Genomic DNA, 25,615 nt, shown 5'->3' with positions numbered 1-25,615 from the left:
CTCCTTTTCTTTAGATACAAACTGGAAATAAAAATACACACCTTGAAGGCTAATTACAAAGCTCACTAAAAAGACACGCACACACACACACACACACCCCAAATTGTTAAATGTGCAAAGGATCCCGGTGGATAGTAATTGCATGCTCTAAATTTTATGAGAGTTAGAAAAATTTGGTCATTATGAGGAGGGATCCAAAGGGGTAGTCCGGCTCGGTTTGAAGGTCTCAGGTTCAGCCAGTCGTGTGGGGGCCATTTGGTTGACAGGAATGACCCTCCTGAAATCCTCCAAGACCAACAGCGACAAGTTTGAGAGGGACAGCATCGAAATCTTCACCGTGGAGACGCTGGACCTGGGAGATCTGTGGAAAGTCAGGATTGGCCATGACAACACAGGTCTGGCTTCCCTCCCCCTCTGTTTTCTGCTAAGAATATAAGGCCCACACACAGGTCCCTGTGGGTCTGGGAAAGAATACGCAAGAAACCTGAATGTCATCTGCCTTCCACAATGACACAACTTCCTCAAACCCTTCAACCCAGTGGAACCCTAGCTGCACGCAGAAGATTCCTGTCTCATTGGCCTGGGCTGGGGCCTGGACACCAGTGACTTCCCAAAACCCCTACTCTCCATGGTTTCACTGTGCAGCCACCTTTGAGAATCCCCAGTATAGCTCAGTGGTTCTCTGACCTGAGAACCAGGAGCTCCTGACAGGTTCTGTTGCTTAACAGAACCACCTCGGGGGGTTGTTAAACATAGGTTTCTGGGCCCCATCCACACAGGTGTTGATTCAGCAGGTCTGGGGTGGGACTGGAGCATTTCTGCTTCGCACACATGAGGCTGCTGGTCTGGGGACTCCACTTTGAGAACCATGGATCTAGTCCGTTCTTCCCAGAACCCACTGACACTACAGCCAGACAAAGTTTGTTCTCTTAGTGAAGTAGGACATGTGTTCTTGGTCTTTAAGTATTTTAAGGCTAAGGAAGGAGGCCACCTTCCCAGCCCCTGGGATGGAGAGACAGGTTCTCTGCTCAGCTCCTACTTCCTTCTTTAAACCTGATCGCTCATTTTTCCAGGGAAGACCCTCAGTCCTTCGCAGACTTCCCTTTCCTTCATGCACCACAAACTGGCAGGAATGACCCTCCTGGAATCCTCCAGGACCAAAGGCCAGAGAGCTCACAGTGTCATCCTTGTCGCTGGGTGAAATGACAAAATCCCCATTAATACGAGTTCTCTCTGGCATCTCTGAGCTCCCTTTTTAGAGTGCCTTCCACCCTGGACAGTGTGCTTGCCGTCACCTCCTGTCACCTCTTCCCCAGGCTCCTTTGCTCTTGTGAATTTCCCCGACAGCAGCCTGGAGTGTGACCCAGCTTCAGCTGGGTGCACATTTCAACAGGAGTCATTTAGCAATGCTATTAGGGAAAGGAACGGCGCGGGCACGGGTGCAGCTGTAGACGTCAGCCACAGGCAGGGAAGCATGTCTGGAGTGGCTGAGGTCACCCACAGTAAACCATCTGTGTAGAGCTCCGTGGTGGGTTCTGTGTCTCCTTCTCTGCAGGCAAGGCTCCAGGCTGGTTTGTAGACTGGGTAGAGGTGGACGCCCCGTCTCTTGGAAAGTGCATGACATTCCCCTGTGGCCGCTGGCTGGCGAAGAATGAAGACGACGGTGCCATCGTCAGGGACCTCTTCCACGCGGAGCTTCAGACGAGGCTGTACACGCCATGTAAGAACTGTGCACGGCATGGCTGACCCTCCTCCCAGACCCCATCGCCCACTACCCCGTCTTTGGCCCCAACCCCTCCTCCAGCCCCGACCCCAGGCCACGTGTACCTCCTCTCCCCAGTTCCCTGGGCCTTGCGTGGGCTGTGGGCAGTGCCCTGGATCCACGGTAAGGAAATAGAGAATTTAGTCCCACCTCCACCCCAAACCAGCTGGTGACAACAGGAAGAGAGCCTGGCCTCTCTGGGGCTGTTTCCTCATCTGCAAAATAGAGATGATAATACAACATGGTCATAAGACCCATAAGGGAAGAAAGACAAAAGTCTAACTGTGAGAAGTCATATGGGCCCCATCACCGGTGTTCAGTCCAGTCAGTAATGTGACCAAGAAATCACCGCTGTAAGATTTTATCCTGATTGGGAGTGGAGGGTGGAGACTTGAAAAGATGATAAATGTAGGCCTCTCACCAGCCAAAGCAGGGGAGGAAAGGGAACAATTTGGTGAAGTTTTGACACTTCCTTTCCAGTGTCATCAGAAAGTATGGATTAAACGTTCATTTACATGTAGGACATACTAGGTACTGAGAACCAAACTGAAATTACCAGAACTATAAAAATCTGTTTAAATGTGCTAAAATCAGACCCAAACCCAGAGAATATAATTTTTTTTCTAACCAAATAATTAGCTATACCAAAAGATTTCCCCCAAACAGCTCATAATTACATGATATGATTCAGTGATGACTTTTTTTTTTTTTTTTTTTTTTTTTTTTTTGCCTAAAGCAATTAAACTGGAAATGACCCGATCCATCAAGATATTTTCTGGTCCAAAGCCTGAAACAAAGTGACATTTCCCTCTAGTAAAATCTCTGCATATACAAAGCAAACCCTGGATGTAGACACTACCCCCAGGAGCTGCCTGCAGTCTAGGACAGACACACTGACCTGACAGATGTACATAGAGCTGGCAGCATACTGGGTGAGACACTTTAAGACAGAAGTAGCTGTTTCTCCCTTCGTGCCCTAGGACAGGCCTGAATTTGTATGGCCTGACCTTGAATACATTCAGCTCTAGCCTCATACTAAAGCAAGTCCATTTGCCCTTTGTCTTAGACTCAGTTCACACACACACAGCGCAGGAGAGACTTGCCTTTCTGACTAGAGAGCTGTGGAGGCAGCTTCAAAGTGCCCCTCTCCCCGAGTAAGTGCCCAGAGAGGAGGGTCTGCTGCTCAGAACCTATTTCCTTGTTTGGGAAAGGTCTTGAGGGCCCAAAGCCAGGGAGCTCCCAGGAATGAGGAGCTGCAGTCCCAGGAGTGGTGGCCAGTTGTCATTCTCAGGGGCCTGGAAGGCTTAGAACTAGATTTGGCAGTTCATCAAGGCTGCCCAATACACGTGAAACCAAAAGAACACAGCAAGATGGCACTGCCTCCAGGCCGACTGAAATGTGCTGCCCACACAGTAGAGATGGGGCAATTAGGAAGTGGACCATTGTGATGGTCTGAATTTACAGGCTCCACGTAGCATGGAGCCCTGAATGTCAGAGTCCTGTTAAGGCTGAAGCCTGTGTTCTAGGGATTGCTGGTATCGAAGCAGGTGTCTCAGGGCAGCTGGTGCAGGAAGGGAAAGGATGAGAGGGAACAGCTCCCCAATTCGTGCCATCCAGATCTACTCCTTAGCTTTAAAAAGTCAAGTTTTTTCAGAGCATTCTTCCCAAATGTTTTTTTTTTTAATTTTTAACGTTTATTTTTTGAGAAACAGAGCATGAGCAGGGGAGGGGCAGAGAGACAGGGAGACACAGAATCCCAAGCAGGCTCCAGGCTCTGAGCTGTCAGCACAGAGCTCTCTCTACGCGGAGCCCAAACTCACAAGCTGTGAGATCATGACCTGAGCTGAAGTTGGATGCTTAACCAACTGAGTCATCCAGGCGCCCCTTGTCCTAAATGTATTTTTCAGAACTCCACAAAAGTTCTCCACTGAAAATTAAATTCAGTTAAATAATCTGAAAACCACAGATTCTATGTCAAACTCTCTCATTTCACAGACAAAGAAAAGGACCCAGAGAAGTATATCTATTTGCCCAAGGACACACAGCTCCTCAATGGCAGAGGCAGAACTAGAAATCAGGAAGCAAATCTGAGCTCAGGCCTAGGGATGAGGGCTGAAGGGTGGGCTGTTCCTGCCCAGATATTTTTAGGGCTTCTCCTGCTGCCAGAGAGTCTCAGGGAAGTTCAGTTCCTCCTGGCCTTAGACCAGGGAGACACCCAAGAGACCTCAGAGGAAGTTGCCTCTATTACTGCCTGATGGCCTGTTTCCCTTAACCTTGGTGAGGGCCCTGTTCAGGCCATTGTGGGAATGGCCATCACCCCCGTAGGCCATAGGCCCTGTGACTTGTAGGTAGCGAGCAATATTCACCTCCAATTCACAACAACAGCACCCTTAGAGGTTGACCACACAGGATTTAGGGGTCAGACAAGCCTGGGCTCACACTGGAGCTCTACTTCTGACCAGCCATATGATCTGGGGCAAGTTACTTTACCTGTATGAGCCTTGTTTTCCCCATCTATAAAATAAAGTACAATGATATCTCCTCCGGAGGTCATTGTCAAGGTTACAGGGGATGAGGAAGGTAGAACGCTTAGTAAAGAGTCTGGCACCTGGCAAGTACTCAGCAGATGGCAGTTACCGTTAATACAGGTATTATGGTTCTACAGCAGAGTAACCATCATACTAAATGAAAAGAAAATTCATTGGCTTTGGAGCAAATTTGGGGAAGGTTGGGGCCACCTGTGAGAAGGTGACTTTTAAATGTGGTTCCTTTCGAGGTCAAGACCACAAGATAGGGTAGATTTCCACTTAAACTGTTTCTCTGGGTTTTCAATGTTTTTTTATTACTGTGACTTAGAGTAAGTTGTATATACCTTTATATACATATGAAACAAGTGTCACAAAAAAATTTTAGCCTGTGTGTGATGTCCAGTGATATTTTTTATTTGATTCTATTCAATTCCATATATTTTTTTAAAATACTGGTGATGACTCACTAAATTTATTCCATAACCTGCTAATGGATTTCAATCTGTAGTTAGCAACATACACTTTTAAACTACTGGTCTCAAACTGCAGTGTAAAGTCTGAGTTAAATATTTAGATCACTAGACTCATCCCATAGAGAATCTGAGGAAAGGTTGGGAATCTGGGTGTTTAATAAGTACCCAAAGAGTTTCTGAGGTGAAGGGCCAGTGACCCACACACTGGGCAGTGCTGGTCTCTAGCCAGGCTGGCAGGTGCCCATCGGGAAGCTGCTTGCCAACAACACTGATGGGTCAGCCTCCCTTTTAGGAGTTCACAAGGTCACCACCACCCCCCTCCACCACCCACATCCAACCCAGCAAGGGCCAGATGCGTTATGGACGGGTTAGGAGGGCAAGCCAGTGTGGAACAAGTGAGGGTGAGAAGAGAAAGGATTCTCACCCTGTAGACTGCTGATCTGATTGGTCCCTTGCCCCCTGAAATATAATCCTCCTGTTTATAGTGTCCACAGCTAAGGAGCATGGTGGACACTTTACAGAAGAGGAAACTGAGGCTCCTGTGACTTGCCCAGGTCACACAGACGGTCGGAGTAGATTCTGTGCTTTCAGCCAAACTGCTGTACCAGCTCTGTGTTGTGAGAGGCACAGAGACCCTGGTCTGAGGTGACAGGCGCTGCCTGTGGGCACTAGGCGTGACAGGACACTGTCTCCCCCCACCCCTGCACCTGTGGTTGCAGCAGCTCCCGGTGACGGGGCCTGGGGCCATGGTGCCGATGAAGAACTTGATCTTGTCCACATTTGTTTTCTGTTCTCACCTCCCCTCTGACTTCACCGTCTGTCCACCATCCTCAGTTGTCCCTTACGAGATCATCCTCTACACGAGTGACGTCTTTGCTGCCGGGACGGACGCCAACATCTTCATCGTCATCTATGGCTGCGATGCAGTGTGCACCCAGCAGAAGTACTTGTGCACCAACAAGAGGGAGCAGAAGCTGTTCTTTGAGAGGAAGTCAGCCTCCCGCTTCATTATGGAGGTGCCTGGGATCCATAATGCTAGGAGGCTGCCAGGGGAGCTGGGACTGGGAAGCAGGGGGCACCAGAAGAGGGGAGGAGGCACCCTAACGGGCTGCTGTGGTGAGAGGGCCAGGCAGTTCATCCAGCCTCACTGGGCCTCACTCAGTACATCAGAATAACCAGGAGGGCGGGCACCTCACCCGGCCCCACGGGGACTAGTGTCAGGATCTAAGGAGACAGTGAGTGGACAGGGCTTGAGGAAAATAGAGGCACAATCCCATTTCCACTGGGGCCACCTCCAGGGCCAGCGATAACACATGTGTATCCGTGGAGAGCTTGGCTTCTGGACATCCCAAATGGTCCCCTGCTCCCCTCTGGCCTAGGGGTTTGCTTGTTCCATGTTTACTGTAGGCGTCAGTCACAGCACCTTGGCATCCTGTGCACTTCAGCTCAGCGTCTCCCCTGTGCTCTCCGCTGTGTGTTAGGTTGGGTGGGAGAGGTAGGAGAAGGGGAGGGCCCAGACTCTCTCTGCAAGGGGCTTGCAGTCCAGCTGGAGAACCCCAGACCTCCACACAAGGCCAACAAGAGAGAATAACTGATCCTGTGGGTAAGAGCAGTGTCACAGGGCTTTATCTCTATTAACTCACTTAACCCTCATAGCAGCTCTGTGCTGTTATTATCCCTGTATAAAGATGGGAAAACTGAGGTACAGAAAGCTGAATAGCTTACATAAATTCACACAGCTAGGGTGTAATGGAACCAGGATTCAAACCCAGGAGTACTGGCTCAAAATATGTGCTCTTAGCCCCTGCAGGTCACTAGCCCATGGTGATGAAGGCAAATGCGGGACTGAGAATGCAAAGGAGGGACAAGAAGGGGAGGCATTCCTAGCAAGGGGAACATCATGGCCAAGGGCCAGAGCTGGAAATAAACACAGTATGTGGTTTGGTGGGAGGGACAGGAGGAGAGGGACATGACAGGTAGAAGACCAGCTGAAACAAGACTTGGAGGGGACAGCTCTGAAGAGCTAAGCGGCTCACGAGGCTGGACCCTCCAGGTAGCAGGGGCCTTTGGAGAAGTGCCCCTTCTGATGGGAAACAAAATCCAGAGCTCCATCCTCCTTCCCCGGCCAGTGTCTGTCCTGGGGGGCTCCCTGCTCCCTCTCCACCTTCTCTGGGAGCAGTCAGCACTTGTGGGAAGGTCGCCACCTTGGTGGAGTCTTTAACAAAGAAAATTCAAGGCTGATTCATTTATCCACACGAAGCGGCAACTCATCCACCCAAGATGGCGTGGTACTGAGTCATCCAGCCCTGACTCCGTCAGCGGTGGGGCTGTGATCACACCTCAGCACGACTTCCGTGGAGTTTTATCAATGGAATGCCCACTAACGGCAGCTATAGTTTGCCAGTAGTTTGTTGCTGTGTTTTTTTCTTTCTTCTTTTCAAATCTTTCTGGCTGCTGGGGGAGTGTGAGGGTCTGGAAACAAATGAAAAAGCTTTGTGTCTCTGTTTCTCTGTGTCTCTGTTCGGACTGGTCTTCAGGTAGGACGCAGAGGGCTGGGTCGTAAGCACATAGCCCTGCATCCTGGTCCTGGCTCTGGGCTCAGACGGAAAGTCATGAGCAAGCCACTCCCTCTCTCTGTGGCTTTGTCCTAAGACTCGGGAGTGGCCGAGAAAATAGCAATAATAACTAGAATTTATTGAGCACTTGCCTTGTGCCAGCCCTGTCCTGAGCCCTTCGTGTGCATCAGTTCACGGAATCCTCATAGCCATTCCAAGAGTTGCTAGTACGATGATCTCTTTTTACAGCTGAACTTGCATGGGAAGGATAAGAAACTCGCTCAGGGCGTCATAATTTACAAAGGGCAGAGGCAAGATTTGGACTCCAGTTCAATTCCAGAACCTTCTCTGCTTAGCTCTTCCACCTCTTGGGAGGATGTTAGGGTCTCTTCTGATTCCGAGTCTATTCCTGAGGCCCGTCATCCATGGCTCGCGTTCCCCTGAAGGCCTCCTTGCTCCCTGAGGGTCACAGCTAAGACGGCCACCCTGACGTGGCATCCCTGACTGACTGGCTGGATGATTAAGGTTCCAAAAGTACCATTGAAGCCAAGGTCCACACATCTGGAACCTCAGAGATGGAATGGGGAAGGAAGAAAAGAGACCTCTGGACAGAGGGAGGGGCAAGGGAATCTTCACTGCCCAACGCATCTGGCAGCTCAGCGTCCTTAAGTGGACGTCCTGTGGCCACGGATTTCCCCCGCAGCTCCTGTGTCTCTCCTGTTTCGAGAGAACGAGGCCTTGTTAAAATGCCCAGAGCATTAATGTCAGCCTGAAGTCACTAATCTTTGTTTGGGGATCAGAATGGCCCTCAGGGGCTCACAGGGGACAGCGCTTCTCTGGTGAAGTGAGAGTGAGCTGGCCGGAGGGGGTGGGGGGCTGCGCTGCAGGGCAGCAGAACCAACCTCAGTGGCAGCACCCTTGTCGAGTCACGCAGGCTCCAGCAGTGACGTGCCATGCTGGTCACTTGGAAGGAGAGACAAGGTGACAGAACCATGGCTGTGATCTTAGACCTGGAAGTGACCTCAGGGGGTCACCCCACCCATGCCTCTGCCTTCAGCTGAGTAACACATTACTCCCCCCATTTTATAGAGAAGAAAGTTGGGGCCTGGAAGGTCAAGTGCCTTGCCTCAGATTATACAGGTGGTAGGTGGGAGCACCGTGGCTACAACTGGGAAGCATGAGGGTGGAGACAGGAGTGCGGGCAGGTCCCCCAGCAGGGCTGATGGGCCCGTCCTTGGCTGCCAGCCGTGGGTGGGTGTGTGGGGAAGAAGGAAACCAGTGGTTGGAAGCTGTTCCGTTTCATTCAGAGGTTACTTCCGTGTGCGGTTATAGAGGCTGTGCGTTTGATGAATGACTTAATCTATCATTCAGATGCCGTTCCCTCATCAAAAGCCCTTGCCTGCCGTGGAGCTGACTCTGCTGTCTCCTAGCACTGAGAACTTAATGGTGCCAGCCAGGCGGCCAGCTCCGTAGAGAGGCTTCGAGGACACTCCAGTCAGCACATCCCCCCCTTGCCTTGTGTCTGGCCATCCCACTGCTTCGTTAAGGGATGTGGAAGGATCAGGGCATCAGTCATTCCTGACAAGAGTCCCTCCCCTGCACCCTGTGCCATAGGCTCCAGGCAGGAGAGACAAGACATGGTGTCTCCTGAATTTCAGACACATGCATCAGCTTTTCCATTCAGTGAGACTTCCACCCATACGATCATGGTTAAGGTCAACATTGCACGTGACAGAACCTGACTGATACTGTCACACCTGTTTTTCAGATGAGGAAACATTCTTTCATCCTTTCAGCAAAGGTATCCTGAGTTCTGGGGTTCACAGGCTCTGTTCTAGGTTTTAAGGATAGAATGATGGGCAAGGACAGGTGCAGTGCCTGCCCTTGTGGCTTTCAGTGGTAGAGAAGACGATATTACACAAATGAAGGCAAACTTCTGACTGTGAGAAGTGCAGGGGAGAGGGGTGCTATGGGATACTGTAAGAGCTTCTCAGGAAGAGATTTGAGTTTCTTGAGGTGGTGAGGGGGGCTTCCCTGAGGAAGTGATCCTTGATCTGAGACCTGAATGATGAGGTTGAGGTTTAGCTAAAGAAGAGGAGAGTGGAAGAGCAGGAAGAGCCTGTGCAAAGGTCCTGTGGCAAAAGAACATCAAGTTTGAGGGACTGGAATTTGAAGGATCTAGAAGAAGGGTAGCTAGAGACAGAGGGGCCCTTAGGGGCCAAGGAGAAGGTCAGGCTGACAAGACAGGGCATGGGCAGAACCAGAATTCCTCTTCTGAAACCCAAATCAGTTCTCAAGCAGGGAATGAACCACCACAGTGTAAGTAATGGAAGACAGAGAGGTGGGCTCCACCATGAAAAGGAGAACAGCCTCCCAGAGGTTGATGGAACTGCGTTCTGGAATCTAGGCTGATTTTAAGTAGGGAGAGAGGAAGGGAAGCATGAGCATGGCATGTGGAGAGGAGAGTGGGGGCGGGCTTGGCTGGACAGTGGGGGCATACTGGGAGAAAGCGGCCCCTGGAAGTTCAAAGGGACTCAAGAGTGGATGTCCTGGGCAGACAGTATGTTGCTGAGTTTTACTTTCCTGAACTTTTCTACTACCATCTGGTGCATTTTCTCCTTTCCACAGTTAGAAGATGTAGGGGAAATCATTGAGAAAATTCGGATCGGCCATGACAACACAGGCATAAATCCAGGGTGGCACTGCTCCCACGTGGACATCCGCAGGCTCCTCCCCGATAAAGATGTGAGTTTCTGACCGATCTGTCCTGCTGTTTCTTTTGCCCCTTTCCAGAGGAGATTCAAGGCGGATTCCTGATAAGAACCTGCAGCCTTATTAAGTTGAGGTAAAATCTGAGGACAGTTCACCCACTTCACTCAGAGTACAGGAACCAGCTCAGGTCCAGGGCAGAACCTTTTAGAACCCGGTTTAAGGGTCAAGGAGGAGCATCTGGGTAGCCCCGTCTCTGTGCCCCACCCTCAGGGCCACATTACTGAGTGACCCTCAGTATGTGAGTGACCGAGTATGCCCTTCCTGCTGCTCAAAGTCAACTCAGAAAAAAACTCACCAGAACAACTTGGCAAACATCCTGAAGCCACACAATTCTAAACGTGGAAGGCAGGTTTCAATTGTGGCTGTGGTTGAGTGACCTGAGAGCAATTTAAAAATACAGAGCCCCTCCCTTTACCCACTGAATCTGAGTCTGTGAGATGAGGTTCTGATGCCTATTTTTAAGTTACCCTGGGAACCCCACCTTCAAGAGCCAACCCCCGATGTGGTTGTTGAAGTCTTTGGATAAGACTGGATATACTGGCCTCCCTTGCTGGCTTTTGCATTATCTGTGGGGCTCTATGACCCTTGTCATTGGTCCCCATGAGTGTTGACATGCTGATGAATCACTGAAGTCAGAAGGTTCCACACAAAGAGCTAATTTTCCTCTTGCCTCCTTACCGCAGGGCACAGAGACCTTGACTTTCCCTTGTGACCGATGGCTTGCCACGTCAGAGGATGACAAGAAGACCATTCGAGAACTGGTTCCTTATGATATCTTCACTGAGAAATACATGAGAGATGGGTCCTTGAGGCAAGTCTACAAGGAAGTGGAGGAACCTCTAGACAGTAAGTGTGGTGCCCTCCTCAGGGTCAGCAGCAGCCCTTCCTTGTAGGGCACCCGCCCCGTGCCAGGCCGAGTCTTTGCACCCCAGGAAGCAGGGTCTGTTATTATCTCCACTCCGTAGAGAGGGCACCTGGGGCCCACAGAGGTTGCCTAACCTGCCCAGGTTCACACAGCTGATAAATGGCAGGCTCTTCAGGGTCCCGGCTGTGTCACTGCACGTCTTTCCGTGGCCTGATGGTGACACGGCATCCCATGTGTGCTCTGTGCCTGGATTCTCCTGATCCTTGTGGCCTCCCTCCTCTTCGTTTATTCACTACTCCTCTGCAAGGCTTGGTCCTCTCTGCTCTCACAGGATGCGTATGATTCAAGAAGCATCCTGGACTGCATGTATTTGTGTGTGCATGCGAGTGCGTGGGCACGCCCTTACACAGGCACGCATTCCTCCTGGACGACACGGATAGTCACACCTCTTTTTTGAGCAGCAATGCCATTGTCCTGTCAATCCCCAGGTTATTCAGTCAGCCCTAAATAAGCTTTAGCTGTATCAAAAATCAAATTTCCTTGCCAAAAACAAGCTTTCTACCACTGGCGAGGTGCAAAATACCACAGGCTCCCCATGGGGGCGGTCTGCACGGATCAGAGATGCCCCGAAGGCTTGGAGACTCAGCTCATATATGTTGCCTTGCATTCCTTCTGGAAAAAACTGGACTAAAATCCAAGATTCCCGGCCCCATATGGAACCAGGGGGATGTAAACCAGCTATAGTTCTAACATTTCCTTTGATCTCAGTTGCCACTCGGTTAGAGATAAAAACAAGTGTTGCCTCCGTAATGTGCCTTTCCCTACCCAAATCCCTTTGCTGTTAAATCTGGAGGAAAATTCCCTCTTCTACTTGGGTCCCAGAGGATGCCCTGGAAAGCTGTCCCAGCGGCACACTTGGGCTGTTCTGTATTAATAACATGCCACAAACCCACTCGGTGCCTGGCGATGTTTCTAGGGAAACATCTTTCCACCAAGAGCCGTGTGGCTTGGGTGGGACAAGGGAGGGAGGAGGATCCAGAAATAGCTGGGTTTGACTGCACAACTGCATTGCTCAGCGCCCAGGAGCGGAATCAGTGTTCCATTCCCCAAGGACTGGAAAGAGCAGTGGGGGTGCAGGAGAGGGAGAAGGAGGGCCATCCATCCACAGCCCCTGGTGACACAGCACCCCACTCTGGGACAAGGGCTCCTAGCAAAGGTCCTACCTCAGTGCAGAGCAGGGCTGAATGCACGGCTGGGAAGTGAAGGCAGAGAAAACATGAAGGGGAGGACAGTCGATTGTGTCTAAACTGTGACAGGATTCCTAATGTCACCTCATGTCAGTGTCAGCCAGACAGACTTGGGTAATGTTGACTCTCAAACACCAAAGAGAAGGTTTTATTTATTAATGCAGCACATGAAATGCTTGACAGATGCCGTGCTGAGCTGAGCGAGGTAGGGCCCGAGGGCAGTGGGCCTGGTTCTGGTTCCCGCCCTGGCTGAGGGGGCAGGCTCTGGGGAGCTGTGCTCACGGGGCACCTCGGAGGTCAGAGGTCGGCAGAGCAGAGCACTGGGCAGGGAGGGTGGCTGGGGAAAAGGTTTGGAGAAGGGGCTTGCGGGAGGGGGCTGAGCTCAGGTTTGCATGTGAGTTTATGACATCTAGTCAAGGCGGACGTGTCCCCCAGGTGACAAGGCTGTGGATCCAGGGCACAGGAGGGAACTGGGTTGGAGACACAGGCTCGGGGAACTCAGAGAGGTCAATACCCAAAGCATGCAGGAAGGGAGCTGAGGGAAGCGGACAGAACCAGGCATCTGGGGGGCGGGAAGAAGATTAGGAACCCGGAAAGCCGCTCCAGAAGGAGCGACCAGAGAGGCAGATGGAGAGCAGGAGAGAATGATGCTGTGGAGTCCAAGGGAAAAAGAGGAAAATAATAGGAACCACTCTGTGGGCGTGAACGTGTTCCATAACCATGGGTATGAGTAACTCACATCATCTTCCTTTTTTTGATTTAATTAAATGTGGTCTGAGCCCACTTTGCAGGGGTTGGTGAGAAAGTCCATCTCAGTCACTGCAGGGAGCGGGGGATCCCTCTTTTTTGGCTTCATAAGAATCCTGAGCCTCACAGGAGGGGCCTGGCCCTTAGTCCAGGGCGGGTACCACCGACACCTATGTCCTCCCAACACATGGTGACGGTTGCTGCTGGTTCCCCGCAGACACGCGGGTCGGCATTTCTCTGTGTGGCCAGAAACACTTCAGCTTCATCATGAGACCCTCTCTCTGGCCATGAGGCCTCCTTGCTTCAATTTCCCAGATAACCACCTCAGCCTTCCCCCTGTAGGGACTCTGTGTGCAGATGAGGGGTTCCTGCCACCCAAGCGGACTCCCGAACCCTCACCCCCACGCAGGCTAGGGAAACCAACCTTCCTCCAGGCTGGCCACTCCCGCCCTTCACCTCAAAGCCACAATCTCCATCCCTCCCCTTGGGGATAATCTGGCTAAGTCCCCTCTTCCTTGGCCTGAAACTCCAAAGCTTTTAGGACAGAGGAATACGGAGAGGGGACAGAGAATTCTTAGCCACATAAAAATGCACTTCTTGCCTTTCCCCTAGGGATGGAAGTTGGAAAAAGAGATACTTTATTCTTCCTCGACGAGCCCGCAGCAGCAAAACAAAGACAAGACAGCATTTGTTTTTATTTTCATGAATAACTTTTAATAACTGTGGCACCAGTATTTATCCAGCCCTTCCCATGGGCCATGGGAGCTGAAGAAGAGGGTGTCAGTCACTGGGCAGGTGCTGGATGGCAGGGAGTTGGAGAATAAAGGAAAATAAAGAAATGGGGCAGCTGGGTGGCTCAGTTGGTTAAGTGTCTGACTCTTGATTTCAGCTCAAGTAAATAAATATTTTTTAAAAATCAGGAAATGGACACTATGGGGAAGCTATACTTTCAAAAACATTTGATTTTTTTTCTAAAAACCACTTAGAAGGAACTGGCATGGATACTAGTCACCCTCAAGTAGGAAGGCATATTATTTTTTTAATTTATATTTATTTTGAGAGAGAAAGAACAAGAGCAGGGGAGGGGCAGAGTGAGAGAGAGAGAGAGAGAGAGAGAGAGAGAGAGAGAGAGAATCCCAAGCAGACTCTGTGCTGTAAGCACAGAACCCAACTCAGGGCTTGAACTCACCAACCGTGAGATCATGACCTGATCCGAGATCAAGAGTCAGATGCTCAACCGACTGAGCCACCCAGGGGCCCTGGGCAGGCATATTGTTGTCCGTGCGTCAGGGAAGGTAGATTTAGTGACCACAGCGTGCACGCACATCAGGCAGTCTCTGGCATCTTCCCCCGTTGGAAGCCCAGACAGCTGGATGGGTGGATGGCTTGAGGGCTACAGGGAGGAACCTCCGTCCTCTGGGTCTTAGGGGCCACCTGTGTCCAGATCAGATGGGCAAACTTCCCACTGGTGAATCTGCAGATTTGTAGCAGAATGTCCATAATTGACCAAATAAAAGGAAGACACTAACGCCTCCTCGAGATGTGGGCCAGGAGCTTAATACCTCCTACAAATCCAGCCAATGGATTTAATTTAATCCTAAAGCCAATGCCACTCTTTTCTTCCCTTTGTCTGTCTGTCTGTCTGTCTGTCCGACTGCACGCCCAGTTGTGCTGTACTCGGTGCAGATCTTTACAGGAAATGTTCCTGGGGCAGGGACGGACGCTAAGGTCTACATCACCATCTATGGAGATCTGGGGGACACCGGGGAGCGGTACCTTGGCAAGTCAGAGAACCGCACCAACAAGTTCGAGAAAGGAACGGTATGTGGGGCACACAGAGTTTTTACCCCCTCCCCTTCCCCTCCGGGCTCCAGGTGTCTGGGGGCCAGCTCTTGGTCCCTGAAGCTGTCTGCGAACCTTGTGGGGTGTCAAGCTCCCTCATGTGGGTGGTTGGCCTTGCACTTCTCCCTGCAGAGCAGCTGGTCCCCTCTCTGAGCCTGTGCATGGGCCCTGGGCCCTGCATCTGGGGTGGAGGTAGACCAGAGGGTAGGGTTTGGGCAAGTGAGAAGCCTGTTTGAGTTGGCTGTACTGGGGCGGGGCGGGGTGGGGGGGGGATGCTGGTCATCATCAGAAAATCCAGCTCACTATGGGCGGATGATGAGCATGGGGGTGAACATCAGAGTGGCGGGGGCTGGAGGCCTGCCTCTCCTGTCAGCTCCTTATCTGGTTGAACCTGTGTGGACTTGGTTTCTCCATCTGTAAAATGAGGAGCCCGATGTGAATCAGCTAAGCTGTGTTGTACAGAGCTCTGGGCAGAACTGAGGCCCATGGGAGCCACGGAGGGATTAGAGGAGCAGACAAGTACCCCGCTCCCCCAGCTAAGGTCCGCTTTGACCTGAACTATCTATGGAAGTGCCAAGAAAGTGCTCTATTAGGCAGAGGGCTCTGACCTGCTGGGGTTTTAGGAAAAGGAAGACCTCTGTCCCAGTTTCTCTTCTCAGCCCCTCGACTTCCCTCCTCTCCCCACAGTAGCTCTGCTCTCCCCCAGGCCCTTTCTGCCTTATCCCCTTCACACAGCCTCAGCCTCTTTGCCTTCACTCCATTCACCTAAATCTGCCAGAACTCCCCACAGACCAGGCTGTAGCTGCAAGGTGATCAGAGCAAGGTAACCCCATCTGTGGTCTTGCCTTTGGCTATGCACATGCAGGGGTTTCCTGTACTGAGCAGTGGGTGTTTAGTAGGGGTCTGGTTAAGCCTGACTCTCAGCCAGGCATGATCCTTGGCACTGAAACATTTCCTACTTGTGAGGAGGAAATGAGCTCTGGAGCAAGGATAGCAGGTGTCGTCTAAGCGGGTCTGCGGCCATCTGGTGACCCCATGGGCCCCGCCATCTGGAAGGAGTCCAGCCTTGGCCTCAAGGTCCCGGGGAAGTCAGGCCCTGGTGCTCCCATCCATTTGTTCCATCATCCGGATAGGAACCATTGACTTTTAGCTTTGGTTTACTGCTTTGGAAGTGGGAGTAGCAGTATGATAGCTACTTAGACCCCTGGGCTGAAAAACAGGACAAGAGATGTAAGAACACTTTGTATCAGGGAGAAATAATTTCACACACACACACACACACACACACACACACACACACACACGAGATATAATGGTTTGCTGCACCGCTAAGGTAGCTAATAGGAGGCCTATCCATTTTGGGGAAAAATGGAATACAGAGAGGTACACTTAAGTGGCTCACGCGATGTCCCAGACTCTATACTGGGGACAAGCTCTGTCACCTATGCTGTTGTGGGATGTGGCAGTGCCATTCAGCAGTCAGCCCTGTGGCTGGGGCCAGATCACCCACGTTCACATCCTGGCTCTGACACTGACTAGCCCTGTGGTCTTTGGCAAGTTTCTTCGCATCTCTGTGCCTCAGTTTCTTCCACCGTAAAGTAGGTTCACTGAGTTAGAAACTCTGAGGTGCCTAGCTCTTCATCAGTGCTGAGGATTGGGGAGCTCACCTTCGGCTGCCTTCGCTGATGCCCGGAGCCAGCATCTGGTGATTGCACTGTAAGACAGCAATGTGCAGAGCTGACAGGTAGATGTTGGTTTGTGGCCATACCCACGGAGCCGGGCACAGAAGAGGCACCATACATACTCATAAATGAATGAACTTATAAATGAAGGTGATGCAATCCATTCCACCTGGATTCAGAGTCAGATTTTTTTCTCTCTAGGCAATTGTTGTGTCACGAGAAAAACCTTTGTCCCGTTCTACACCACCTCTTCCCTTTCCTTCCCGCCAGTTATGATGTCCTAACAGGGGAACTGGAGCTACTTCTGGCTTAGTCACGGATGATTTACGTGACTTTAAGTTCACTGCTGAGCATCTAGCAGCTTCCATTTCTCTAATTATCTCCTCAGAATATAGAAGTCCCCCTTGACACCCTCCCCCACTCAGCATCTCCCCACCCACATCTAGTCCAAAGCCAGGTCTTGGAGAGTCTCCCTTGCACACGGCTCCCAGACCAGCCCTGTCAGCTCCTTAGCCCTTTCTCAGCTTACCTGGCTTCCTGAACCACCCTGGCTGCCTGCCGCACCTCCTCATGTCACCTAGCCAAAGGTGACAGTCACTCAGCCAGCCAAGGGCTCTCCGCTGATCCCCAGATCTGGCCTGGGCCCTTTGTAGGATTCACCTTTCATGGCCCACCAGCCAGCCTGTATGGAGTGCCCACAGCAGAATACCCCACGCTCTCTCCTGTTTCCAGACCTTTCTGGGCATCTTCTCTGCATCCATGTACGTGTGCCCATAGAAAATCCATATATATATATATATATATATATATATATATATATATATATGACATCATTCCTATACGAATGCTTCTTCAGCCTGCCTTTGGCGTGCAATCTCCCTATGTCAGGATATTCGAGTGTAGATGAAGCTGGCTCATTCTTCAGAACCACCACACATGTGACATTCTGCACACAATATCACCATGGTTATTTAGCCGTTCCCCAAGCACTGGACACCAGATGGCTCCTAGTTTTCCACTGTAAAAATTACCCTGCAATAAGCATCCTTGTGCACACATAAAGTTGTCCCTTCCTGAGGACAGAAGGAAAGAGGTGGAATCACTGTGTCATAGGCTGTGCCTGTTTTTGCTCCGGTGATCTCAGCCAGGCAGCAGAGCCCTGCAGCCTGCAGGGTCAGCCGCGCACTGCCCACCTGCAGTTTCCTCTGCCTGCAGTCACCTGCTGTGGTGCCAGAAAGGCCTGGCCCCCACCCTTAGCTTAATGCCACCTCCTGGAGAGTCTTCCCAGCCCTGCCTCTAGCCCCCAGGCAGGTGGCTGCTCCTCACCCATGGGCTGTGATTATCCACCTGGCCCTCTCCCTCTCTGGGCCGTGAGGTCCCAAGGAGGGGCAGACGCTGCCTATCGGATTTATCTCTGGGTTCCCAGCACTCAGCAGTGACTCAGCACATCTTCCACCTTCTGGAAGAAAAACACTGTAGCTCAGGGTCACCGGCCTCTCCTGCCCTGCTTCACGGTCCTGCCAGCCACATTCAGCCTGTGTTTTTGACCATACCTCACTCAGGGCCTGGATCTCCACATCTCACTGAGCAACCCCCAAAGTGTCCAAGCGCCCAGGAGTGTAAGGACACTTTATGGAAGGGGTAATCGGACCCAGAGGGCCTTACATCACACCCCACATAAAACCACCTGCACCGCAGCTGCTGTCCCTGAGCCCTCAGCCTGACCTCCTCCAGCTCTGTCTCTCTTCTGGGCCTGGTCCAGCAGCAACTCTGACTGCCTCCCAGCTTCCCCCTGGGCGTTTCGAGCCCCTCCCCGTTACTCCCTCCTGCCTCCCACCTGAACTCGTGCTGATACTCAACATAAGCGAGGACATCCAGGTACCAGGGCCAGGCTGAGCGCCCTCGTCTAGCCCACTCCTGCCTGCGTTCCATCCTCCAAGCATCCACAAGGCTTATCCCAGGAGGAACAGGACTGCAAAACAGGGCCGCTGTGGAAGTGAGGGAGGCCTCAGAATACCAAACGCTCAGTGGTAGGGACTTGGGCCTGGAGGGTTTCCATCTAGGAAGGTCTGTTCAGCCCCACAACTGAGGGGTATGGAAGGTACTGGATGGTCGGGGTTGGAGTGGGTGCAGGTGGGGCACACCCCCACCCGAGTCCCCACACCTGGACTCCGCAGGCCGACACCTTCATCATCGAGGCCGCTGACCTGGGTGTCATCTACAAGATCAAGCTCCGCCACGACAACACCAAGTGGTGCGCAGACTGGTATGTGGAGAAGGTGGAGATCTGGAATGACACCAATGAGGACGAGTTCCTGTTCCTGTGCGGGCGCTGGCTGTCCCTGAAGAAGGAAGACGGGAGGCTCGAGAGGCTCTTTTATGAGAAGGTGTGGGAAAGGCGGTGTGGGGTGGGGGGGACTTCGTACTGTGGCAGAAGGGGCCAGAGCCGTAATGGGGACTGGGTCATGCTCCTGGGCAGGAGTACACTGGGGACCGAAGCAGCAACTGTAGCAGCCCGGCTGACTTCTGGGAGATCGCCCTGAGCTCCAAGATGGCCGACATCGACATTGCCACAGTGACGGGGCCCATGGCTGACTACGTGCAGGAGGGCCCAGGTAGGCCAAGCCGGGGACTCAGCAGAGGGGAGGCAGGCACCGGGACATGTGTTCAAGCTGTTCTTGGACAGGCCATGCATTAGCCCCACCGTCATGTGACTTCTACCTAACGCTTTGTAATTCACACTGAGTTTTCCATCCCCACGACAGCCCTCCGGGGGCAGCCATCAGCCCTGTTGCCGATGGAGAAACGAAGGCTAGGAGTAGTCAGGGTGATGATACCCTTAATCCACTGACCCACTACCAGGAGGCTATCACTGTGAACTCTGCCCTCACCCAGAGTCTCAGGATGTAGATTCAGCACCGTGGGCCTGGGACAGTTCTCACCAGACCCACACAGCAGCAGTCGGAACACTTTGCATGTCAGGAGAGCATCACACAGAGGACTTCAGCCGTGTAGACTTAAGGCACAGTGTGATGTGGTCAGACAGAGGAAGAATTTCTAAGATGGCTTTAGGGGGATTTAAGTTCCATTTCTGGTTTAGACAATAATATATGTGACCTTGGACAGTCACTCTTTTGGCCTCAGTTTTCCCCTCCTCCATAAAGTGATGCTGTAATGCCCTGACAAGCCCCTTGTTCCAACCAGAGTTTTGAGAAAAAGTAGTTCTGTGTTTGTCTATTGGACATTTAAAGGCACTGCCTATCTGTTCAGCTCTCTTAAGTATAGAGCATGACAACCACTATATTCCTCCCCAGGAGACAATGTGTGTGTGTGGGGGGGGGGGGGTGTCTCTGGGGCTGGCCGGAGTGCATCAATCATTTTCTATTCTACCTTCTCACTATGTGAATAAATGACAGAACCCACAAGAAGTATTTCTCCTGAATTAAGCACTGTGATAAACTGTGAAAGGCCAAGGGGATCCTCCTATAAAGGTGAAATAAGGCCACTGGCAGGTGCAGAAAACAGTACTGGTTATTCCAGCCAAGAAGGTCTAGTTTGGAAACTTTCAAAGAGATACAAATTACATAACCTGTAACCATATAACCTCTAACCTATACCAGAGCATTGTCTCTCAAGATATTCCCAGAGAAGGGTTTCCAACTTGTATCAGTTAGTAACTGCAAGTGACATAGACAAGATAGTGGCTTAAACAAATGAGGGATTTTCCTTTTTTCACACATAAAGGTTCACATATAGGCAATGAGACAGGCACAGCAGTTCCAATAAAGTCAGTGACTTCCTTCCTAAAGACTGCCCATGGTTCCAAGATGACTGCTGGAGTTCCAGCCATCACACCCACATTCCAAGCAGAATGAATGCAAGGATAAGGGGTAAAAGGGTGCTCCTCCCAGCTGAATCAGAAAGTTCCCCCAGAAACCCACCCAACAATATCTGGTTACATTTTATGACCACCGCTAGCTGCAAGGAGAATGGGTACTCATTGGGCAACTAGAGCTCTATGCTGCACTACCTGAGCAAGTTTTCTTGCGGATTAATCTAGTCTGTTTTGGAAATGGGGATGCCTTCTAGAACTTTCATTTACCGTGCTACACATATAATGCTATTTTACTTTTCTTTCCCAAATTCCTACTTTCTGTGAGGCCTTGTTTTTAACAACCTTATTTTCGCTGACTGCAGTAAGCTTTTCAGGCATCTAACCCCTGTACCTGGTGAAAGGTTATTTTCTTACCCTACTTCACAAGGGAGTGCTGGGCACAACTGAGATAATTGGTCAACGGGGCTTTCTAGAAGTGTCAAGGATGCTCTTTTAGGATGATCTCCGCTTGGGAGATACCGATCTCTCATCCCCTGGAGAGTAGACGCTCATCATAGATAATTCACCAGTCTAGAAAGCTCTGGTGCACTTTGCTCTCCAAAAGTCATTTCCAAATCTGTGAGCCCACCCCGAGCCCCCCTGGCCCATTTTGAGGCTGGGCCCCCTGATCTCTTGCAGTGATTCCATACTACGTGTCAGTCACCACCGGGAAACACAAGGACGCAGCCACTGACAGCCGGGCCTTTGTCCTCCTCATTGGGGAGGATGATGAACGCAGTAACCGCATCTGGCTGGACTTCCCCCGGGGGAAGAAGGGCTTCAGCTGTGGCTCCGTGGAGGAGTTCTATGTCGCCGGCTTGGATGTGGGCATCATCAAGAAAATAGAGGTGCTGGTCCCGGGGTCCTGGGATGGTGCCCACCCCGAGGGAAGGAAGGAGCCAACCAGTACATAGTGGGAGGGAGTGGGGAGGGCAGGCCGAGCAACCAACCTGGAGCTCCACCTCAGAGCAGGTAGTGGGGGAAGGTCCCCTGGCCTCTGCCATCAGCTGGCTAGGTGACCTGGAATGAGTCACCACCCAGCCAGGTCTTTTTCCACCCACCCAGTGGGGAAGCCTGATGTATTAGTTTTCTACTGCCGGGTAACAAATTACCGTGAACTTAGCAAAAGAACACGCAGATGTATTATTTCCCCATTTCCCAGGCCAGGAGTCCACATGCAAGTTAGCTGGGCCTCTTTCCAACATCTCATTGGGCTTGAATCAAGTTGCTGCTGGGGCCGTGGTCTCGTCTGAGGCTCGGGGTCCTCTTCCAAGGTCGTTGGCGGAATCCACTTCCTTGCAGCTGTAGGACCGAGGCCGCCAGTTCCCAGAGGCCGTGTGTGTCCCTGCCACGTGATCTTCTCCAAAACATGGCAGTTTATTTTTTCAAGGCCAACAAGACACAATCTCTTCTGCTTCAGATCTCTCTAACTTCTCCCATCTCTGACATCGGGACCCTTTTCTAAAGGGCTTGCCTGACTAGGTCAGTCTCACCCAGAATAATCTTGGATGAACTCAGAATCATCTGATGAGGGGCCTTTATTTTATCTGCAAATTCTTCACCTTCGTGGGAAAGACCTGGGTCAGTGCGTGCAGAGCACATTGGGAGGAAGCACCGAGGAAGGAGGGTGCAGAATGGGGAAGGGGATGCTGAGTGGCGAGGGCTTCCTTCCCAGACCCTCATGGCCCTGGTCTGTCCCCTCCCAGCTGGGCCATGACGGGGCCTCCCCGGAGAGCTGCTGGCTGGTGGAGGAGCTGTGTTTGGCTGTGCCCACCCAGGGCACCAAGTACACATTGCGGTGCAACTGCTGGCTTGCCAAGGACCGAGGCGACGGTGTCACCTCCCGTGTCTTCGACCTCCTGGATGCCATGGTGGTGAACATTGGGGTGAAGGTATAAGGGGGACCTGCGTGTGCATATTGCGTGGCAAGGGCAGTGCATGTTGGGGTCGGAGAGCAGAAGTGGAGACAGAAGTGAGGGAAGAAGGAGACTTGTTGCTGGGGCACCGGCAGGGGCTGCAGCCTGGTATACTAGCCACATTCGCTTTGCTCAGGTCTCTTTGGGTCTGCTGCTGGGTTACCTTGGGCAAGACGTCTGGCCTCTCTGGGCCTTGGTCTTCTCATACAGTACATGGAAGTAACACTTCCCATCTTGTTCCATGTGAGACCTCGATGAGCATGAATGAGATCATGAATAGTCCACAGAGAACTTCGCAAGCTCTGCGTAGATGTGCGGAGTCATTTTTTTCTGAAGGCTCCCTCAACACCCAAAGGCAGGGATGGGAAAAGATAGCATTTGGGATGCTGTGCACTTCGGGATCTTGCAGTGCAGTTAGAGCTGCTTGCACGGGACCCTCTTTAAGTGAAAAAGGCTGGAAGGCAGGAGCTCTGAGCTCCTGTCCAGGCCCCACCTCTAAGTGGCCAAATGACCAGAACAAGTTGTGTAAACTCACAAGTCGGTGCTGGGCAAGAGTCAGGATGCCTGAGTGCTGGTGCCCAAGGATACATGGCCTGTTGGTGGCTCAGAGGGCTCGGTTCACATGCCTGTACAGGCTTCTCCTTCTCCCCAAAAAGCTGTGGCATCAACAGGAAGCTCCAGCCCTCATCTCTGTTCCCAAATCCAAACCAACGAGCTACTAGATTTAGGTCAGAAGGTGTCCCACAAAGATAAGAAATCACCCTAGACCTGAGGATGCCCTGCTTATTTCTATATGGAAACAGAAGGAAGGGCTGAGTTTGGGGCTTTGAAAACCTGGACAGGCAGGAGGGTGGATGCCTGCCCCTCGCCTGCTTGAGAGCCAGAAAGCAGAACCTTCTACAGCATAGATATCCTCCCCTCCCTTCCCCAGACACCTCCATCTGTGGGCAGACGGATGGTGTGGGTGAGCACACAGTTCATCCAGGGACCTCCATCCTGACCCAGTTCCCAGCATGCGCGTGGGTGTGAGTGTGTCTGTGTGTGTGTGCTGCCCCCCCCCCCCGGCACACACATGCACACCCCACTCAGTGCAGCCGCGTCTCCCCCTGAGCCCTTTAGTCTGTGGAAATGTAGACCCACGCCCCTATTATTCATGTGACAAAAGAACACAGGTTTGTCACTTTGCAAAGCACCACAGGGTTCTTTGGACTGGCCATCTCCCCAGGAGATATCAGACCAGAATTATAAAAGCCCTGTTTCTGTGTCTCTTTCTGGAAACAACCTCTTACCTAAAAAGAGACGTGTCCGTGTAAAGGAGAAAGAAGTGGGCCCAGAGAACACAAGAGTCCAGAGGGACCAGCCTTAAGGGGCCAGTCTCCATACAGTCGCCAAAGCACTCATTTTGATCTATTTTTCATGCCTGTCTGACTAAAAGCAAAAAGTGCCAGGCTCCTGCCTTCATTCCCAATAGCTCCCCCTGCCACCACGATGCCCCTGTTAAGGTCTGAGAGGATTTTCCTGGTAACGCAAGAGGCTCTTCAATCATGTCCTCAGCAAACAAGTGCTAAACTTGTCCTCTGGGCCAGGCCTGCAAATGCCACTTCTGACCTTAGAGCATCATGGTAAAGATTCTAGGTACTGTATGCAAAGCACCCAGCACTCAACAGGCACAACGTCAGGGGCATGATCACTGTGACAAATAACTTGGGCTCTGAGTTGGAGGGCATCTGGGTAGTGGGGACCAGGCACCTGCACAGGTGATATTGCAGTGTGGCGGCCACAAGGGGAAGGGAAGGGCCAGACGCGTTCAGAGGAGACGGGTTGGCCTGGCACTTCCCTGGCCATGTGTGCAAACTTCTCCCGAGCTTATGCTGGTCCTTGGGCACCTGGCAAGAGGGAATGGAGTAAGAAGCCAGGACCAGAGGATGCCAGAGAGGCAGTGAAGGTGGCCACCCTTGCCACAAGGCTGCTTCTTGGAGGAAGAGCCCAGCGAGGGCAGCGTCTAGGAAAGAGAAGGCTGCTCCCTCCCCCTCCAGTGAGCACACGCAAAAGGAATACATTCTCTCTGGAGCAAACCTCAGGCAAAAGGGCAAAATCCCAACTTGACGAGCAAATCGTGGAATCGGTGGTTGTCCTACCTCACAAGTGAATGGAGCCAGAGCTCCTTCAACAGTAACTGCTCATGAAGGCTCAGGATGTGTGCTGGCCCCACAGGAAGCAGGGATGGACCCGGAATTGCTGCTTCCGGGCCCATAGCACACGGAAGGCTGGGCATGGGCCCAGGTTTACCTGTCTGCGGCTCTCACAGTTCTGCGAAACGTTTATCCCTTTTTCTCAGTGGAGGAAGCAGAGTCTGGCCAGGCTGGAGTGTCTGCCCAAGTTCAACAGCTGGCAGGTGGCAGACTGGGGATGCAGATGGCGTGCTGGGTAGCTCCAGAAGCCGCTGTCCCGCCATCACGTGCTGCTCAACTGCATGAGCTTGAGCTGGGATTTGATTGACAAAGAGATCGGTGAATGCTGGGGCTTTCAGTCATGCTTCTGTGCACACACGTCCTCTGTCAGAAACTGAACAACTCTCTAGCACCAAACTGGACACAGCTGAGGACATAGAGTAATAAGGCTTGACTCTTGTTCTCCAGGTGATAGCAATTGATCAGGGGCGGGATTCTTTTCAGAGCTGGCAGCTTGCCCTGCCCTGGAGAGAATGAGGCAAGCCGGTGGGGTTGGTGGGTGAAGCCCAGGGTCAGGATCCGCGTCCCTCTCCCTGCAGGTGCTCTATGAGATGACAGTGTGGACGGGTGATGTGGTTGGCGGTGGCACAGACTCCAACATCTTTATGACCCTCTATGGCATCAATGGCAGCACAGAGGAAGTGCAGCTGGACAAAAAGAAGGCCAGGTATCCAGAGGTGGCCTCTGCCCCTTGCTGCTACACGCATCCAATCCCCCAGCCTCCAGTCCTACCCTGCCTCCCTCACTCCCCTCATGCCTTAGGGCCTTCCAGCCTCCACACCTTTATCCACATGATTCCTTCCTCCCAGAATGCCCTTCATCCATTCTCTTCTGTCTCAGGACCTTTCTTTTCCAGGGGCCAGCTCAAATCTACCTCCTCCAGGAAGCCTTCTTTGATCACCTCAGCCCCACAGTCCATCCATTCGTCCCTTCCTGCCTTCCTGCCTTCCATTCATCCATCACTTAAAAATGTTTATTGTAAAGCCTATATATTTATTAGTTGATAGCACTGTATCCTGTGAATCTCCTGCTTTCATTCACTGGATGGTGGTGATGTAAGATTTAAGATTAGGGGAAGCTGAGTGAAGAGAACACAGAAACTCAGTTCTATTTTTGCAACC

General features: G+C 51.8%; 1 protein-coding gene across 1 annotated transcript in view; it reads left to right on the top strand.

Annotated features, from left to right (window-relative positions):
- Positions 1 to 25,615, top strand: part of LOXHD1 (lipoxygenase homology PLAT domains 1) — a 162,619-nt gene that overhangs the window by 110,688 nt on the left and 26,316 nt on the right. Inside the window, exons 24-34 of the mRNA XM_060613756.3 lie at positions 267 to 395; positions 1,556 to 1,720; positions 5,598 to 5,779; positions 9,947 to 10,063; positions 10,774 to 10,936; positions 14,616 to 14,770; positions 18,651 to 18,860; positions 18,953 to 19,088; positions 20,987 to 21,195; positions 22,054 to 22,239; positions 25,034 to 25,161. Of these exons, the coding sequence (XP_060469739.3) occupies positions 267 to 395; positions 1,556 to 1,720; positions 5,598 to 5,779; positions 9,947 to 10,063; positions 10,774 to 10,936; positions 14,616 to 14,770; positions 18,651 to 18,860; positions 18,953 to 19,088; positions 20,987 to 21,195; positions 22,054 to 22,239; positions 25,034 to 25,161 (1,780 nt within the window). The remainder of the gene's footprint in view (positions 1 to 266; positions 396 to 1,555; positions 1,721 to 5,597; positions 5,780 to 9,946; positions 10,064 to 10,773; positions 10,937 to 14,615; positions 14,771 to 18,650; positions 18,861 to 18,952; positions 19,089 to 20,986; positions 21,196 to 22,053; positions 22,240 to 25,033; positions 25,162 to 25,615) is intronic.

Source organism: Panthera onca, chromosome D3, assembly GCF_046562875.1.
Source record: "Panthera onca isolate mPanOnc1 chromosome D3, mPanOnc1 haplotype 2, whole genome shotgun sequence".
NCBI classification, from domain to species: domain Eukaryota; kingdom Metazoa; phylum Chordata; class Mammalia; order Carnivora; family Felidae; genus Panthera; species Panthera onca.
Note: the sequence above shows the minus strand (reverse complement) of the source record. Positions and strands in the feature narration are given on the sequence as shown.